At 50.0% G+C, this 18,050-nt stretch overlaps 4 protein-coding genes across 4 annotated transcripts; 1 reads left to right on the forward strand and 3 right to left on the reverse strand.

The window, feature by feature from the left end:
• Positions 1-7,979: 7,979 nt before the first annotated feature.
• Positions 7,980-10,043, reverse strand: CGCS363_v012165 (putative transporter; the record flags this gene model as incomplete). Its single annotated transcript, XM_036644014.1, has 8 exons — positions 7,980-8,502; positions 8,551-8,561; positions 8,627-9,100; positions 9,225-9,290; positions 9,356-9,368; positions 9,424-9,645; positions 9,699-9,898; positions 9,957-10,043. The coding sequence occupies 8 exons, from the start codon at positions 10,041-10,043 to the stop codon at positions 7,980-7,982; spliced, it is 1,596 nt and encodes a 531-aa protein (XP_036490283.1).
• A 1,040-nt stretch (positions 10,044-11,083) lies between these two features.
• On the forward strand, positions 11,084-13,800 carry ctnR-0 (Citrinin biosynthesis transcriptional activator ctnR; the record flags this gene model as incomplete). The annotated part of the gene is made up of 6 exons (XM_036644015.1): positions 11,084-11,141; positions 11,397-11,477; positions 11,543-12,150; positions 12,206-12,235; positions 12,281-12,807; positions 12,858-13,800. The coding sequence occupies 6 exons, from the start codon at positions 11,084-11,086 to the stop codon at positions 13,798-13,800; spliced, it is 2,247 nt and encodes a 748-aa protein (XP_036490280.1).
• Positions 13,801-13,923: 123 nt separating this feature from the next.
• CGCS363_v012167 (Unsaturated chondroitin disaccharide hydrolase) lies at positions 13,924-15,630 on the reverse strand (the record flags this gene model as incomplete). Its single annotated transcript, XM_036644016.1, has 5 exons — positions 13,924-14,703; positions 14,760-15,024; positions 15,077-15,273; positions 15,328-15,492; positions 15,550-15,630. The coding sequence occupies 5 exons, from the start codon at positions 15,628-15,630 to the stop codon at positions 13,924-13,926; spliced, it is 1,488 nt and encodes a 495-aa protein (XP_036490281.1).
• Positions 15,631-16,624: 994 nt separating this feature from the next.
• MEL-0 (Alpha-galactosidase) lies at positions 16,625-17,973 on the reverse strand (the record flags this gene model as incomplete). Its single annotated transcript, XM_036644017.1, has 3 exons — positions 16,625-17,534; positions 17,593-17,839; positions 17,892-17,973. The coding sequence occupies 3 exons, from the start codon at positions 17,971-17,973 to the stop codon at positions 16,625-16,627; spliced, it is 1,239 nt and encodes a 412-aa protein (XP_036490279.1).
• Positions 17,974-18,050: the final 77 nt, after the last annotated feature.

Below are 18,050 nucleotides of genomic sequence, written 5' to 3' on the forward strand. Positions count from 1 at the left end.
TTATTAGTTAATATAGATAAATACTAACTTATTAGTATATTTAGGGGTTAATCTATTATAAAGCTAGCTATAAATAAAGTTCTATATTAAAAAAGATCTCTTAGAAAGTACTAAATTAATAATTATACTAAATAGATATAAAGTAACTTTTACTAACTTAAAGCTTATAAAAAAAGCTATTTATTATACTTTAAAAAGCTTATAGTTAAGATCCTAAAAGTTACTTATTAACTTAAAAGTAAGATAGCTATACTAAGATTAATAAGTAAGATATTTATAATAAATATTAAGCTTCTTATTAGATGCTATAAGTTCTTAAATAAAAGCTTTAATATAGCTAATAATAATAATAAGTATAATATCTTAAATAGTAGAGAGGTTTAATACCTATATAGCTTAATTAATATTATATAACTATTATACTTAACGTTTATAATAGATTTTATAAAATTAAAGCTAAATACTATTTTTAATAAGAAATAAGTATATTTTATTTATTTTAAGGGTAATCTATTTATTCTAAATATCTTATTAATAAAAGATAACTTTACTAAGGTAGATATAATTAGCTTTAAAGAGGTATTAAGCTTTTATAATTAGCTAAAGTAAAATATAAAAGGTCTCTAAGTTATATTAAAATTTATATTTTTTTATAATTATAATATTATTAATAATTATTAATAAAAATTTACTAATAGTAGTAAATATATAAGGCTTTTTATAGTAATAATATAAAGTAAACTTACTTTAAATAAAAGATTTAAAAGTAGTAACTTAGTTTCTCTATTAAGTAATATATTTATAGTAAAAATAAGTTAATAGAAGTTAATAATAAGAAAAGTAAAATATATATAATAAGTAGAGCTTTCTATTTATTATATTTATTTTCTTAATAAGTATAAAGCTTTATAAGTTATAGCTTAGAAATATAAAAACTAATAATAATATATTATATATCTTTAAAAGTATTATTAAAGTAAAGTAGTTAGAAAATATTACTAATAAGTAGTTAGAGACTATAAGTATTATAAAATATACTAAAAGTATTAAAGTAGAGGTTAGTAATTAGATCTTTATAATAAGCCTATATAATTTTATAAATATTAGTTATAAAACTATTAATTTATTAAAGTTTTAATTTATTAAAGTATTAGCTATAAGTAAGGTGCTTAAGTTTAATAAAGAGAAGGTTAACTATATCCCTTATAATATATTAAGTTTCACTTATATCCTAAGTATACTAATAAAAAGTAACGCTATTAAGTACCTAAATATATATATTAATAACTTTATTACTAGTAATATTATTAAAGCTATTAAAAATCATATTAAAGTAAGTATAATTATTAATATACTATTATATTTAATACTTTATATCTTTATAAACTTTATTAAGTAAATAAATATAGAGGAGGAAAGTAGTTAGTAATATCTAGCTAAATATATAGAACTTAAAGAGAGTAACTATAATAAGATTATTAAAATAAATAAAAAGCTTACTATTATAATAAATAGAAAAAGCTATATAATACTTAAGATTATCTCTATAACTAGTAATTACTTCTTAAAAGCTAAAAAATTACTAAATTAGAGGTATATATAGAGAGGTAGTTTAATAAAGTATATAGACTTTAAAGTACTACTAGAGGCGTATACTTATACTTATAAAGGTCTTTTTATAGTACTTATATTATAATTAAGGGGTTTTAAAATAAAAATTATAAAATAGAAGTTAAAATTAAGCATAAAATTTATAATTTTTTATTATTACTACTAATAATACCCTTAGTAATAATATAGTAGCGTTAACTTTAGCGCTTTAGAAGTATATTAGAGCTATAGCGTTAAGGAGACTATTAATAAAGTTAGAGAGGATTAATTAGTCAATTTAGGCTAATACTTACTATATTAGGTTAGTATACTTCCTAATTAGGTTAGCGTATAAAACTTATTATTTATGGTTTTCGAGGGTGTAAGTACAGTACGTTATATTCTAGCGAAAATACGTATTTTCTCAAACCCTAGGTGCTGGTGCTGGATCTGCTGTCAGGTCGGAGCTGGGTGGAATAAGATTGAGAGTGCCCATGAGGTTGTGGTGTGGGACAGTGGAACGAAGCGGGGAGCAAGGGGGCCGAGATTGGTCCAAACCGTCCAGGAAGAGAAAGAAAGCGATACGGATGGGGGGACATGGAGACGCGAACGTGCTGCGGGACAGGGGGTGAGCAGGGTAGGTACGTACCTTCACCTACCTGACTGGGCAGGCAACAGTGGGCTGGTGCCCCCGAAGGAAGGGGAAGGCCTCCACGACGGGCAAGAGGTGCAGACGCATGGTACACTGCATGGGTATGTGAGCATCCGCTCCGGAGTGAACGTCCAGCGGACTGTGGGCTGGCTATCTATCTCCAGGGCCCAGCCGAGATCCATCAGACGGGCGGCGCACCGATGGCGATGGACTGCGATGATGTTGTGTTGGACCAGGCTTGCGTATGAGGTGGATGGCGCCCGGCGTCTGGAACCACGCGATGGCAGGCATATTCGAGAGATGATGGCTGCTGCCACAGCTGCCAGTGCCAATACCAGTGCTAGTGCTACTGCTACTGGCTACTGCTGTGAGGCAAGAGCGAGAAAAGGACAGCCGACCATTCCTCATCAGGCAGGAGTTGAAGACTCCACACAGTGTGCGTCCTTCGCAGGGTTGTCGGGGTACATGATCCGCTAGCCGTAGGCAAAGCCCGAGTCGAGGATAATGAAAAGAATGCAGGGTAAATGAAAGAATGGATTGTGCGCACGGCAAGGCAAGGCAAGGCAAACAAGCATAGCAAGCAGCATGGCCGTGGAGGCAGGCAAGAAAGCAGGCAGACAGGCAGGCAAGCGTCTGTCTTGTTGACCTGCTGCTCGGGCTCATGAGGGGGGCTAATTACCTTTTGCGAATCGCCAGTGAAGGTCTTTGCTAACCTAAGTGGAAGCTAATAGGTTGCGGATGCCTCACTTACACATACCTACCTGACATATGAACATCAACATCAATATCAATCTTATCCACGACCCCATACCGCTCCATCTCCCGGGACCAGGGCCGGATGTGCAGCACGCTATTTCTCCTCTAGCGCGCGAGCCACCTGAGATTGAGAAGCAGACAGATTGAGGGCATGCGGTCCAGCCTCGATCAACCACCAAAACCAAACGAACTCGGACTTCGGGCGCGCAAAGAACCTGCCCTGCCCTGCCCTGCGGTCTGCGCTGCGCTGCGCGTTTGGTGTCAAGTCGCGGCAAGGTCTGCTCTGTGGTCCGTTCATCTCCTCAGCACCGGCCGCGGTCAACCGTTGACCATACCTCCGTACCCTGTCGCCAGTGGAATCACCCTGCTTACTCTCGGGCGAGCTGAGGGCTGAGGTTAGGACAACCGTTGGAACAAGAAGCGAGCGTTCTGCAGCGGCGTTGGAAACATGTTGCGGCAGTGCGTAGCCTTCACTCACTGCCTCTCTCTTCCTCCCTTGTGCATGTCCTCAACACCCTCAACAGCTTCACAGTGTGTTTTCGCTCCAGACGTCCCGAGACATCCAAAGATGAGATGAGATGGGCTGGGGGAGCAGCGCGTGGGTAGGTAGGATGCGGCAGGCTGCAGGCCTCAGGCGCAAGTCGGAGTCGGCGTCGGCGACAGCGACAACGACCAGCGTCCCGTCAGTCCATGTCAGATCCATCCCAGGTCCCGGAAAGCTGGCGAGCTGTTGCCGATCGAGAGGAGCCCACGGATACCTAGGAGCCCACGAGCCTAGAGGAGGAGATGGGAAGGAAAGAAAGAAAAAATACCTTAAGGCTCAGGGCCCTTCTCCTCCCAGCTCCTCCTCCCAGGAGGCCTAGGAGGCCCACGAGTCCCCAAGGGCAGGGACGGAGAAGGAAGTAAGGTACATAGTGCAGTACGTCGCCCAGTACCAGCCCGTACGATGGATGTATTGCGGCACCTACCCTACCGTTACCGCGCCTTCCCTGCGTCTCCCTGCACCTTCCCCAGTCAAACCCAGTCTTACCGGGCCTTTTCCGTGCACGTGACTCCATATCCCCGGGCGGCTAGCTAGGGGTCCTGCGTCAGAGATTCCGGTGAAGCACCTGGCGCCTGATTCACTCACCACCATATACCCTGCTCGCTGCTCCTCTCTGCCTGCACGTTCCTGCAAGACCTCACAGCAGCTCCTTGCACCTTCACAGTGTCTTTTTCTTTGCTGCCGCTAACCCAACATCCAGGGCATCGCATCCATCTTTACTCCCCACTCCCCGGGAGGACGCCGTCCATCACATCCGCCCGCTTCCTTGCAGGTCCCCGGTGAACTTCGGACTGCAGCTCACTCTGCGTTTCGTTTCGTTGGACGACCCCGAGCTCAGCACATCTGTCCATTTATCGACCCTCAGTCTTATCCTAGGCCATGCATGCGAAAAGCATGTACGCAGTATTCGTTCGCGGGATGCCATCATGCCCGTTTCGCTTGCGTCGAACACGGCGCTGGTTGGGTTCAAAGCTCACATCTTGCAGCGCCTTCTCCCGCCTTCACACCCTCTCCGTCTTCACGCACCAGCGCCCGCCTACGTGCCCCCATGTCTTACGTCCATCCCCGCGGCAGAAGGAGACTCCTTCGGCGCAGACACGCTCAACGCCACGGGCCACGGCCTGTAAGCTCCCGCATCGAGGCCTCGACTCGGCTTGGGGCTAGTCACTGGCACTCGATAGTGCTTCGCGGGAGTCATCGCAATCTCGCTCCCTGAGTTGTCGATTTGCGCTTGCCGAATTTTCCTCAGAACCCGGCTCATGCTGCAAGTTGAGCGAGGTGCATGAACTCAATCTTGTGGGATCTGAGCCCGTTAACGACCGTCTGGTGTCTGTTGTCATATTCTCCCCCAGGGATGGCCTCACTTGTCAGCTGGGGGCTAGACCACCACAGCACAACACGCACCCAGGCCTAGAACAGGTAGCAAACTGTGACAGACGTGGCATTTCATCATCAACCTCTTCGCACCTTCCATGCGCCATCTCAGCGGCTCTCAGGCCTATCTCGGGAGCTCTGGGGTCCTTGAGATTAGCAGCCCTGCTCATCGGGCACCTGCGGTGTGCGCACGTGTCAACTTGCATGCTCTAGCTTGGTATACGCACTTGCAGCGAGCAAGTTTTCACGCAACCTTTGAACCTATGAAGCATAGTTCCGAGGGGCTATGTCCCTTTGCTGATGTCTTGAATTATCATACGAACTCGGCCCGGATCAATCCTATCATTGCTGTCACGAAGGAGCTGTCTTGATTTACGAACGTCATCTTAGCAACTGAACAAGCAGCATCTCGCCGCGGATGTGGCACGGCTGACTGCGCTGACTTCAGCTCAGAAGATTAAGCCATTACCCATCCAAGAGACGAGGCCCGTGTGGCTATTACTTCTGCGAAGTACTTTCCAAAAAAGGAATGTTGCAGGGCAGGTTTGGGGGCTTCAAATTGCCTACCAACCGACAGGACTGATAGGCCTCGCCGCCACTGAGGAGAATCCGCATCTTTCAAACACTCGATGGGCGCGTGTAGTCAACGATAATTCGATTCCCGCTCTTCCATGAAATTCACGGCCCCGATTGTCCAAGCCTATCGGCCGAGTTCGATCACGCTATGCTCTCTATGGACAACGAATCCAGCTTGGCGGGCTGCCTTGTTCAACGGCCATGGCCTTGAACCATACGTTTCTGGGACGATCGCATGGCCAACTAGCCCCAGTCCAGTACGCGTCGCATGAGCACTGTCGTCAAAAAGACCGTGCTGCTAGCGGTTCCTGAGGGATCCAGAGAGGATGCCCCTTGAGCTGTCAATCCCGCGAACGCTTCACTTCCAGACGGACCCCTCGCCATCGATGAATTCGGATTGGCGAGAACTGTGCAGAAGCATGCGTCTTCTCGAACAGCTGCTTATTCGAGGGGTCGGCGACCTCAAACTGTTCAGACACTGTTGCTGCAGCTGTTGGCCCCGTGTGTCACCCCGCCTGGTGCCATCTCCACAGCTCCGGGTCCAACCTCACTCCGCAGCCCCGGTCTTGCTTAAAGATTCCTCGACAGATCCTAAGCCTTGGCTCGGCTGCCTCTTCCGCTCTTGACGGATGTAAAAAGCATCTCCGAAGACGACGGTGCTGACAAACGTTTATTGCTCCCGGACCCATTTCATGCGGCTAACGTCTTCCAAAATAGCGATTGTCGCATGTCGCCACTTCGCCGGAATGCCTCTAAACACTTTGCATGTAATTACACACAGTGGCGAGCCTCTCGCTTCACGTTCAAACTCGAAATCTGACCTCATCTCGTGCCAGAATTCCCCAGGTTTTCAGCGCATCGCTAGGAACATAGAGAGATGATGCCGATTAGAGTCTCGGTTTCGGTATCAGCCCGAGTCCCTGAGCGAGAGCTTTGTCCGAGCATGTGTCGTAACCTCCAGACTGTGTTCAACCGTCTTCATCCGGTCAATGTGACAGTCCATCAAGTGCGCGCCGGCGCGCAAACGGCTTTAACCTCTTTGGGGCATTCTTCGCCAGCTGGCTCGTGACAATTGCGAGAGGGTTGCCTCTTTCGTGGACGTTTCCGAAGGAGGTCGTACAGCCAGCAATTGCCCTAGACTTTCTCTCATCTCAAGGCCTCCGAAAATTGAGTTGACGGCGGAGAGGCAGAGACCACACGCTCCCAAGAACGTCATTCCTCACTGAAGCCCCCCTCCCTGGCTCCCGCCCGAGCCTGCCTAAATTTCCCTCTGACAGCGGTGTCATTGCTTAGAGTTTGACTGGGAAAGTAAGCAACTCAGAGTTGTCCCAGGTCTCTGGTTCTGAACTCTCTTTAGTGATTTGCCGTGGGCTGTTTGGCATGTTGCGTCAAGGTTCATGCCTCGGCCCTCTCGTAGAGGAAGAGACCGAGAAACCTCGGCGGCTGATAAGGGTGTCGCGCTGAAAAACGACAGCATTGGCATGGCAGCTGCCAAATCTCTCGGTCTGTAATGACGATGGTTCCTGTCACTGTATCAAGTTTCTGTTTGTTGGCTTTGCATTGTCTTTTAACTCCAGACGGCCCAGGTCTCTGGCGTTTGGGAAACGAAGTGCATGATATCTTCGCGAAATCATCTTGAATCGGGCAAGCGTCTTCTTCTAGGGAAGGTGATATGCTACGGTCTATTTCACATGCCGAATGTCACCTTCGCGCTGTGCTTGGTTGCATGTGTTCGTTGATATAATTCAAGGCTCAGTGTTGGTTGGCGACAGCTGAAGCATATTTGACCATTTGTTGCTGACTTTCCGAGGTTGTCTCGCCTTGCATGGTATGTAAGCAATGAGATTGCGCAGTCTGAAGCAAAGAAGGGTGCTGGAGTGAAATGCCGAAAGATAGGTTGTTAAACAGAGGGAAAGCAGAGAGCAGGACAGCGGCGAGGATAAGTAATCGGCGAGAACTCAACGGTAACCTTGGCGGGGGTAATCGAGAAAATACAGCATCAAAAGGCAGCTGAGAGACAATCCAAAGACGAACGATGCCGTGTTTATAGACGAGGGGCATTTCAAAGACAGAATCCTACTTCAATGTCGAGCAAGACAAAAGAAGGTCAGCTCGCTGCCTACGAAGGCACTCATGGCGACTACCAATATTGGGATTCAAACGGCCACGAAGACCAATTTGAGGATCAGGAGCCAAGCATGGACAATAGATCCCATACTTGAGCACTGTCGAGGGTTGATACAACTGAGCATTTGTGGAGGGAATATGCTCGTGGTTGGGACGGGAAGTTGATTCTGCGTAGAAGTAAACTTGCTAGTCCTCGCAGACTGAATGATTGTCTTCTACTTTCAGTCCATCTGCGGGTTATGATTGAAAGAACCACATAGTTTTGTTTCTTCATGCATGCTGCCCCGGAAACACTCACCATCGTCCTACAGCTCTCTCTGTTTGTTGACACCTACATGCCAATGCTGAAGACATGTCGCCTCAAAAGTCATACCTGAAATCGGGGTTCTCCTTATCCGTCAAGTCCGCAAAAGCGTTCGAATGCTCAATCTTCTCGTCCTCGCTCCCATGCCCCTTGACACCAGCCTTGCCATCCTCGGAGATCTCCTCACCGGCCATGCTCGAAGGGTCTGCAGCAGCAGCAGCAGCAGCCGTGCGCTTGGCCATGTTTCGACGGACAAGCAGGAACCGCATCAGAACGAGAAACAAGTTGAAGAGGACGTAGAGGCAGAAATGGGCCGTGAAGCCCTTGCGGTAGCGTGGCGCGTCGCTGTCCTGGAAGATCTGGGGCGCCGTCATGTTGCCCGCGGCCCAGCCGATGAAGGTCATGGCCAGGGTGGTGGATTTCTTGGTCTGGCCGGCGATGTTGCGGGAGATGAGGGAGAAAATGAGGTTGCCCTCGGCGAGGTAGAACTGGGTGCAGTAGAAGGCGATCAGGAGGCCGATGCGGTTGGACGCGGAGGGCGGGATGCTGTAGATTACCGCTGTCCCAATGATCGCAGGGCTGGATGAGAGTTAGTTTTCTGCTTGAATGGAGAGATTTGGGACTTACATTGTCCAAGCCTGTGAGAAGCGGTGTCAGTACAAGAAGTCATGATGGGGGAGATGGTATGTTGACGCCGACTTACGTGCATAACCCAAGCAGTCTGTTTCGACCAGGTCGCCAGAGTTGCGCTACCAAGCATGACGATGATCGTGACCGCTCCCTGGGCGATATTCAGAAGTTGTGTTTGGAGATACGTGAAGCCGAACGAGGAGATGATCAAGTTGGAGAAGACGCCCAGCCCGCCAATGATCAAGGTCGAAGTGACCTGGAGCAACACGTAGCACCAGACCACAGGGTCAGTCACGGCTTCTACCATCTGGTAGCGCTTGTACGTCTTGTTCTGGATGCCGGTCTCGTTGGCGCGGACACGCTCGATCATGAGACGCTTCTGGTCCTCGTTGAAGCACTTCGCGGCCATGGGCGAGTCGGGGAGCCACCACCCGATGAACAAGCCCCAGACGCAGGTTGCGGCGCCCAGGACGAGGAAAAGGAGCTGCCACGACTTGATGTCGTGGCCGTTGTAGTGCGACGCGCCGTAAGCGATGAGGCCACCGACCTGTGGTTGTGTTAGCTAACTCCGGAATCCTAAAGGGCGTCATGTTTGTCTACGGATATCTCGATCATGTCCAGATACTGGGGAACTTGAACTCGAGTAGCCGTAAGGGTATTATGATACATACCATCAACTGAACACCAGTCATGCAGTACCAAAGCGAGGTGAGAATGGACTGTTCTCTCTTGGTGTACTTTCAAACGCGAATCAGATTAGCTGAATTTGGGTGCTCAGGGGTTTGATGGGTTAGTAACTTACCCACATCGAAGTCCTGCCATATATGTTAGCACATCCAACAAAAGTTTCAGGAGTCAAGAGCCACGGACATGATAATGAAAGCAGGTTGGACACAGCTTTCAAAGACTCCGAGCAGAAACCGAACAACCATCAGCCCAGCAAAGTTCTTGGCGGCGGCAGAGCAGGCAATGACCACGCCCCAGCAGAAGACGTTGACGGAGAGATACTTGGCGACCGGGAACTTCTGCAGCAACATGTTGGTCGGATACTCTCCGACCAAGACGCCCATATAGAGGATGGTGCCGAGCCAGCTGCGGTAATGTCAGAACACTTGACTTTGGCTTTCCTAGCAGGATTGACACACCTGAATTGGTTATTTTGCGTGAGACCGGCATCTTGTCTAATGTTCATCACAGAAGCAAAGCCAAGAGTGCCCTTGTCGAGAGATTGACAGAAGTAGGTGCCCAGCATACAGGCCAGAATGCGGCGGTTGATGATCCAAAACAACTCTCTGCTTTTCTTCTCATCGACATAGGTTGCCGTCATACCGGCGTATTCATGGGTCTAGCAAAATGTTGTTAGTGGTGTTGTCAGGGTGTCCATCGGAATACACTAGGCTGACCTCCTTGTCTCCCTCCCGATGCTCGACGGGAACTTCAGAGACAGGCGTAATGGCGCTGTCTCCCTGAGCCGAGGCGTCTTGCTTCATGATGTCTTGTGAGTGGGCTCTGTGGATCCGGTGAATCTTTAGTGATTAGATATCAAAATGGCTGGGTCGTGTGTCTCCATGCCCCCTTTTACCCCGGATTTGACTTGGTTCGTGAGCCTCCTATATGCAGACGATGCTAGACTTTCTGGGGACCCCAACTTGCAAATCCGGAGCGGCGGAGTCATAGAAGCTCCTCGCGCTAGAAAGGTGAGCTGATGGCGATGCTGGGGGTGGGACGCGGGCGGAATGGCTGCTCGGGCACGTCTCCGGCACCTACCCCGGTGCCCGGAGACGGGGGGTTGGTGGAAGGTGGGCGGATCGTCGTTCGGGTGTTGCCTTGCATTGGACCTGCTACCTAGGCTTCAGAGCTTTCAGAATGGGGAACTTGGCTGCCGCTAAATTGTTTGCTGTCCCCTCGGCTGGTGAACCTTTTCCTATACTAAACCTTTATGGCCTGGTGGTATGTGTTGATGATTTCTGGTTGGAGCGGTTGATGAAGCAGCACTTGAACCGAGGTATTGACCCAAGACGTCGAAGAATCTCTCGTGTCCCGGACATGCCGTGTCTTGCTACTGACCCCCTGGCAGAGGGCAGACTAGCTGTACAAAAGAGTCAGGTTTCTATTTACTCATGTTTCTGGCCAAGTCTTCTGCTTCTTGAATAAAGACTGTTGTCAGAATTCTAATACGGAATTCAACGTGGACTTTTGTTCGTCCGCTCAAGGAAGCTATCATGTAGGCTATCGGCACAGCTACAGCGAGTGCATGAGCGGAAATCACAGGACGCGTAGCAAGGGTCCAACCCGCTGTGGCTTTCTCTCAGCGGCCCATCAGTGTGGCATGTTATTTGTGACAGGCCTGCATTCCCCGCACATCTTCCCCACGTTCGAGTTTCGATCCCCAACTAAGCTTGGATCGAACGGCACCCTTTTCTGAACTTGGATAGCTCGCCCGATCACGTCTTTATTATCAAAATGTTGACTCCTACAAACTCCATTTGCCAGCCTCGAGTGCTTTGCGATTTCCGTAATCTTGAACTCAATGGCGTTTGAGGACGATGACGAGGCCATGTCTGGTCGCTCCGGCGGTGAAGAAGATGGTCAGCCGCGATCCAAGAAGAGACGTACAAACTCGAATACGAATGGCTGCGATACGGAAGGCCCAGCGTAAGAATTTCTCGCGCAACGAACTCCGGTACGCTTGTGATTTGGCTCACGAAGAATCTCAGCTGTCAATCATGTCGGAAAAAGAAAGCGCGCTGTTCCAGACGACAACCCTGCTCTGCCTGCGTGCGATACAGTTGGTTCTTGTCTCCAGGATCTATGGGAGCAATTATTCTGATATCAAACCCCAGATGTCGAATGCGTGTACGACGACAGGAGGTCCAAGCCAGGACTTCGAACTGGGGCAGTGGAGAATCTCAGTCAGCGAGTCGGTGAGCATCCATCAACATTTCCGATCCATCGTCAAAGCCTTGACTTGGTGACTGACGTCTCACAGCAACTCTCGAGAACATGTTTCTAGGCCAAGGAGTGCTTTGGCAGCAAGTTTTCAATGCCTTGAGCACTGCGACTCATCACAGCTCTACCAGTCCTAGCCAAGAGGAGTCATCAAACACGTCGCTCAACGAAACGGCTGCTTCGCTGAAGAACACTCTCGCAACCCTTGCTGAAGGTGGGGAGCCGGCGATGGCAACTCTCGCAGCTTGGCGCCCCAAGAATCCGGAAACACAGACGACAGCGCCCAAAGAAAATATCCGCGCTAACGCCAAGCTAGACTCCGTGTTTGATGATTCTCTCCTCCCTGAGGCGGACCTCGTGGACAATCTTGTTGAAATTTACTTTGCGAATATCCACCCCTGGATCCCGATGCTGCATGTCCGCCAATTTCGCGAGCGCATGCTGGATCCCGAACAAAGACCGCAACTGAGTACGATATTCCATGCCATTGTGAGCCTCTGCGCGAGATTCTCCCAGGATGCCCGTCTTGGTTCTCCCGAGGAAAAGACTCGGTACGCAAAACGATGTCGGCAGTTCGTTATCTTGAACAGCATGGAATCTTTCTCCGTGGAAAATTTACAGGCGTTGACGATAATTGCGTTTGATACTGTTGGTTCATCAGCTCACCCTGAATATGTCACACAATCTGACAGCGGCTTGACAGATTGGAAGCGGCCGAGGGCCCTCTGCATGGGTAAGACAATTTGCCAGTTCTTTTGTCACAAAGCTGATGTTGTAGTCAATCGTTGGAAGCATGACGAGAACGGTGGAACAACTGCAACTCAGCGTGGAAGACGAAGACCAGCCACCGGCTTCGAAACGTCTCATCAAGAGAATGGAATTCCTGAAACCCTGTCGATTTTGGAGTGAAAGAGAAGAGAGGCGGCGAGTGTTCTGGAACATCTTCCTAATGGACCGGTTCTGCAGCATCGCGACTGGATGGAACTTCTCCTTGACCAGTGCAGATGTCAAGAGACGCCTTCCGTGCGAAGGTGCCCTCTGGGAGGCCGGCAAGCCGCTCCAGACACCGACTCCGTATTTCGGTGTTGCTGATCAGTCAAGCGGTGCCACCGGAACACTCCCGTCCGCGAGACCTGAAGAAGCGGCCCAAGACTCGCTGGGAGGGTTTGCGTACTGTATCGAGGCCACCGAAAGCCTCAGTCTGGTCACGTCATTCTTCCTCCAGCAAGCGATCGATGTCTCAAAGCCCCATGAGATACAGGTCTGGCTGATGAAGTTCAAGCAGCTTGACTTGCGTCTAGTGCAGTAAGTCTGGTTCGATGCGCCAAAATACGTGGTGTTTCTGACATCAGCAGATGGAAGATATTCCTGCCCGAACAATGGCGTGAAGCATGCGTCCTCAACAACGATGGGATCATGGACCCCAATCTGTCCTTGGCTCACGTAACGCACAATACCGCTGTAGTTCTCCTCCACCAGGGCATTGCCTACCCATTGCCCGAATGGCAATCCACCCGCATCCGATTACCATCCGCCTCTAGCTCAGAAACATGTCTCGCAGCTGCTACAGAGGTCGCGATCATAGCCGAGAAGTTTCTCCAGGACTCGCAGCACGTCGTTAGTCCTCAATTCGCTTTCTGTCTTTTCATTTGCGGACGCATGTTCCTGGCGCATTCACTCTACTACAGCGTGACGCTGCCAGGTGGCTTTGATTCGCTGGTGGGGAGCTTGCGGACGATAGCAAAGAGGTGGAATGGCCCTGGCGACACGTCGGAGAACCTGGCTTCGAAGTTTGCAGGGAGGCTTGTCCAAGCTCGTCAACAAGGCCATGGCATGTTGGACATCAGGCAGGCTGTATACTCGGATGACAGGCACGAAACATCCTCTCCGCTGTCCGGCAACAGTCTAGGGCCGCCCGGCGCCGTCCGTTCCGGGGCGGATCATCCCAACAACGGCTTCTCTCCGAGGCCTGGCGGTGCGTACGTGGACGGATTCGGCGCCTCTGCTGTGGATTTTGATCAAGAAGCGTCTCCTGACAGCATTTCCATGGCCTTCCCCCCACTTCCTCTGGCTTTCCATGCTCAGAACCCCAGCAGAGGGCCTACAGCAATGCCATCGCCTGTTCCAGCGAATCTGCAATCTCATCTGAGCGCCTACGATCATTATGATATGGGGGTTCCGAACGGTCAAGGACCAAATATGGTTGGAGAATTTGAGGACCTCAATGCTTACCTTGACTACTCTTTCCTGCCGAATCAACGGGTGAGCATGTTTTCTGGGGCGGCGGAGAAGGAGTAAGATGCAACGACACCCTTCAACCACTAGGAGGAGACTTGTTTGCCCCCAACGTAGTATAATCTCATATGGAAAGTATATACATATGATCACAATCTATTGAATCTTTGCACTTTCTTCGCATACTCAAGCACGCTCCTCGAACAAGTCTGGAACCCCCATGTCTAGAAGCTTGTTCCCTGCCAGCAAGAAGAAGTAGTCGGCGTACACCAGCCCGTGGTTTGCCCATCTTCTCGGTGCGAATTCGTAGTTGTTGATGGTCGCGCCGTTCAAGATTGTCTCAGGCTCACCTTCCCCGTCCACGTCCCAGCCGATTTCTTCCTCCACGGTGCCATGCTCAACGGTGTCGATCGTCCTCTTCGACTTCAGATACCGGCCACCACCATTCATATGGGTACTACATGCGGCTCGAATGAGCTTGATCGCATGCTTCAGGTACGCCGACTCTCTTCCGAGAGAAGTCAAGGCCTCGTGGATCAACAGCATGCCGTACGCAGTGATCATCGCGGCACTGACATCCGGAGGCTGCGGCTCGTCCTTCGGAGCCGTGAAATCCCACGGAGGGATCCAAGTGGACGGAAGCTGGGCGATGAAGTACTCCGCGCAAGAAATGGCGGTCTCAAGGAAGGAGACGTCACGAGTCCAGCTGTATGTCTGCGCAAAGCCAGCAATGGCCCACGCCTGGCCTCTCGACCAGGAGGACGTGTCGGAGTAGCCTTGGTTGGTGATCTTCTCCTTCGGCACACCGGTCTTCTGTTCAAAATTTACCACGTGGAATGTCGAGAAATCTTCGCGGATGTGATGGGTCCGGGTCGTTTCGGCATGCTTGACGGCTGCATTGTACATGTCCTGGTCTCCGAGCTGAGTAGCAGCCCAGAAGACCATGTCGAGGTTCATCATGTTATCCTGGAGGGACAATTAGTACTACTGATGATGACTAGATGTGCCGGGGGATCCCTTACAATGATGACAAGAAAGTCCTTGCTTGGATCCAGAAACTTGTATCTCTTGGTAACGCAGACGTCCCAGGACCGAATCGATCCGACAGTGTCGTCGTATCGACTATAGAGAGACTTCGCGGCCGTGATGGCGGACTCGAACGCCCGTCGGTCATGGTTCAGCTCCCACGCCGGGCGAGCCCATGGGAAAATCATGAAACCAAGGTCATGGGTCGTCGCGAGATGTGCGTTGGGATGAAGGTTTTCCGTCCACCATGTACAGGCGAACCTGTAGTCTAGGTCAGATGAGGAATCTTTTTTCTGAGGAATTGCAATCTTACTCCAGGTGCATCTGGTGGGGTTCTTGTCCGTCAGACTGTCCCAGGTGCCTCAGCAGATGGGTATGCTTCCGTCGTCGCTCTAGAAGGAGGTAAAGACATCCTGGGAAGAATCCCGACGTCCAGAAGTTCAGCTCCCTGTAAACGTACTTCGTGCCACCTGGCTTGGTGTACTCCGGAAACAAAGTTGGCGGTGCGGGCTTGGGCTGTCAGCTGCCACTTCTAGCCTGTGAAGGGCTGTTGCATCCGCTTACTGAGGAAAAGCTCTGCTGGGCAACACCCCATATTTTGGCGCCAGCTTTTGGAGAAAAGAGCATGCACGACAAGGGCATCTCGCTGCTGTTCGTTGATAGAGGGGGAGTCGTTAGACCGTTTGTCTCGTCTGCATGCTCGTGGGACAGCTTATTGCGTTTCTGTATCTGATCTGTGGTGTAAGTCCTACTCCCTTTTTTTCGAGACGGGTTTTCTCATCTTACCGAAGCAGTACCGTTAGCCGTCGTGTCAAAGTCAGCACAGCCTCTCTTGACGCTAGTAGTTGTGCCTGTGTCGGGCGCCATAGTCTCGGATAACAACTTGAAGGGGGCCAAGTCTGCCACGTAATGTGCAAGAGATCTTGGACCAAAGATTCGACCAAGTTAGAATTTTTGGAACCTCAGAAGACCCTCATGTTTGGGGCAAGCCTTTCAAGTAGGCGCTCCTCCCAAACGGACTTAGTCACGAGAAAGAACTCCCTTAGGCGTGACTTGCCTTGTTGCCCTCCGCAGAGCATGCCAAGAACACGGATTCGTTCTCGGCAGAGATTTCGGGCCGTCGGACCATTAGAAAGATCGTCAATGATGATGATGTGCTATGGTAGTGTGTTCATCGGCGCCGTCGGAGAATGCTCCGGTATATGCCCCGGCTCCGGTCGGTGGAGGCCATACCGTATTCCATCTAGCATCATCTTTCCGCAATTCGGATCCCCCGCGTTAAGACGCGACAGGAAACCTTTGAACAATAAGCGGATAGTGCTCGATTGAGTTTCCTGGTGTGGTTGCTAGATATGTGGTAGGCTCTCGAGGAAGCATGTACTGGAATGGATGAACGTGCAGGTTACTTTTTTAGGAAGGATTAAAAATGAAGTGGCGAGAAAAGAAAGAACCAAAGAGAACCAAAGAGCAGTACTGTGTTCTTCATAGGTGACGGTTACATTCCTGATAGCGTGAAGCATTGAACCCGTTGCTTGCTTTGGAAGTGATTGGGCGTTTCTTCCCAGATTCCAATTCGAGACAATATAGGTAGCTGCGAAGATAACCATACCGATTTCATAGTCAACAGTAGACTCTATCACTGACTAATCTCGATCTTGTATTTGAAGCGTATTTCTAGACCTTCTTACCAGCTTCTTTTGTGGGGATTTGTTGCATCGTACTTCGCATCATTTCGGGCTCAACGCCTGGCATCCTAAGAGTAAAGCTATGTCAAAACGAGTCCATACAAAACTGTAACACGATATTCGAGTAGTGTAATCGATGCAAAAGACAGAGATCTCCAATGATCAAACCTTTGATATCAACAAGATATCAAGAGCACCTTGGTCTGCCCAACCTCCACGTTCTTTAACAAAACCTTGCCCTCCAAAACTTCCACATCCTCCGCCGCCCAAACCTCCCTCACCTTCACCCCATCAGTACACCCTTTTCCCAGCCCGATGCCATCAAGCGGCACATTGATATTTGCCAGATCGTTCCCATAATTCAACGCCAGCACCACGTGTCTATACTCTCCAGTGTCGACAGGCCCTGCCCAGACTTGCACCTTGCCCTCTGTCGACAACTCCAGCAAATACTTCACCGCCTCGCCCCTCTGGTCCTGAGATATGGCAATAATGTCCCGGTTCAGAAGAACCTTCAACGACTGCTCTCGAATCTTGGTCACATCAGCACCAATAATAAGCGGCGACTTCAACGCTGCCCAGAACGAGAAGTGCGTCTGCTCCTCGACCTCGCTCATGACATTCCCAACACCAACCTCAAGCATATCCATATCCGCCCACGACATCCGCCCCTTCTCCTGAAACGGCGAGATCTCTCTCATCTTCCTGATCATCGTCAGCACGCTCACCCCCGCATATCCCGTATTCAGGCAGTACGCGGTCGGGCAGACGCCGGCCTTGTCCTGCGCGAAGGAGGCGTGGATGTCCCCGGACATGCGGTACGACCCTGCGCCGACCTGGTCGGCCCAGTACCACGGGAACTGGTGGCCCCATTGGCACAGCGAGTAGAAGATGTCGCGGCCGGTGTTGCGGAGGGCGTTGGACATGGCCTGGAAGCGCTCCTGCTGCGTGTGCGTGCCCGCGTGGAAGCCGCCGCAGTTGTCGTACTTGAGGTAGTCGATGCCCCAGTCCGCGTAGGTCTGGGCGTCGAGGTCCTCGTAACCCCAGCTTCCGGGAGCGAAGCCGCAAGTGAAGATTCCGGAATCACTGTGGAGGCAAGATGTCAGTTGAGCTGCCGAATGTGAAGAAAGAGGGCCTTAGGCACCTGTATATCCCGACCTTGAGGCCCATGTCGTGAATGTGGCTGACGAGAGCTGAGCCTCCCGAGGGGAAACGCGTGGAGTTGAACTCTTGGCGCCCGTCCGTAGCACGTTCGTCGGCTTGCCAGCCCTCGTCCATGATCAGGTACTTGTAGCCTGCTGCTGCAAGCCCCGTGTCAACCAGAGCTTTGGCTGTGGTTTCGATGATGGACTGGTTGATGTTTGCCTTGAATGTATTCCAGGAGTTCCATCCTGTTGCAACATCAGTTTACCACGCTGCTCGCGTGTTGCGCTATAGGCTTACCCATCTGCGGCCGGGAAGCCATGCCTCCAGGAGCTCCCAGGGTCGGAGCAGCAGCTGTGACCAGAAGGCAGAGCAAGAACATCATGATGCCGGCGATAGGGCCAAGATTGGACGGACCCAACGTCCAGTGTGCGCCAGCTCATCTTGATACTCACATTC

Source organism: Colletotrichum siamense, assembly GCF_013390195.1.
Source record: "Colletotrichum siamense strain Cg363 chromosome Unknown KSG_Cg363_contig08, whole genome shotgun sequence".
NCBI lineage: Eukaryota > Fungi > Ascomycota > Sordariomycetes > Glomerellales > Glomerellaceae > Colletotrichum > Colletotrichum siamense.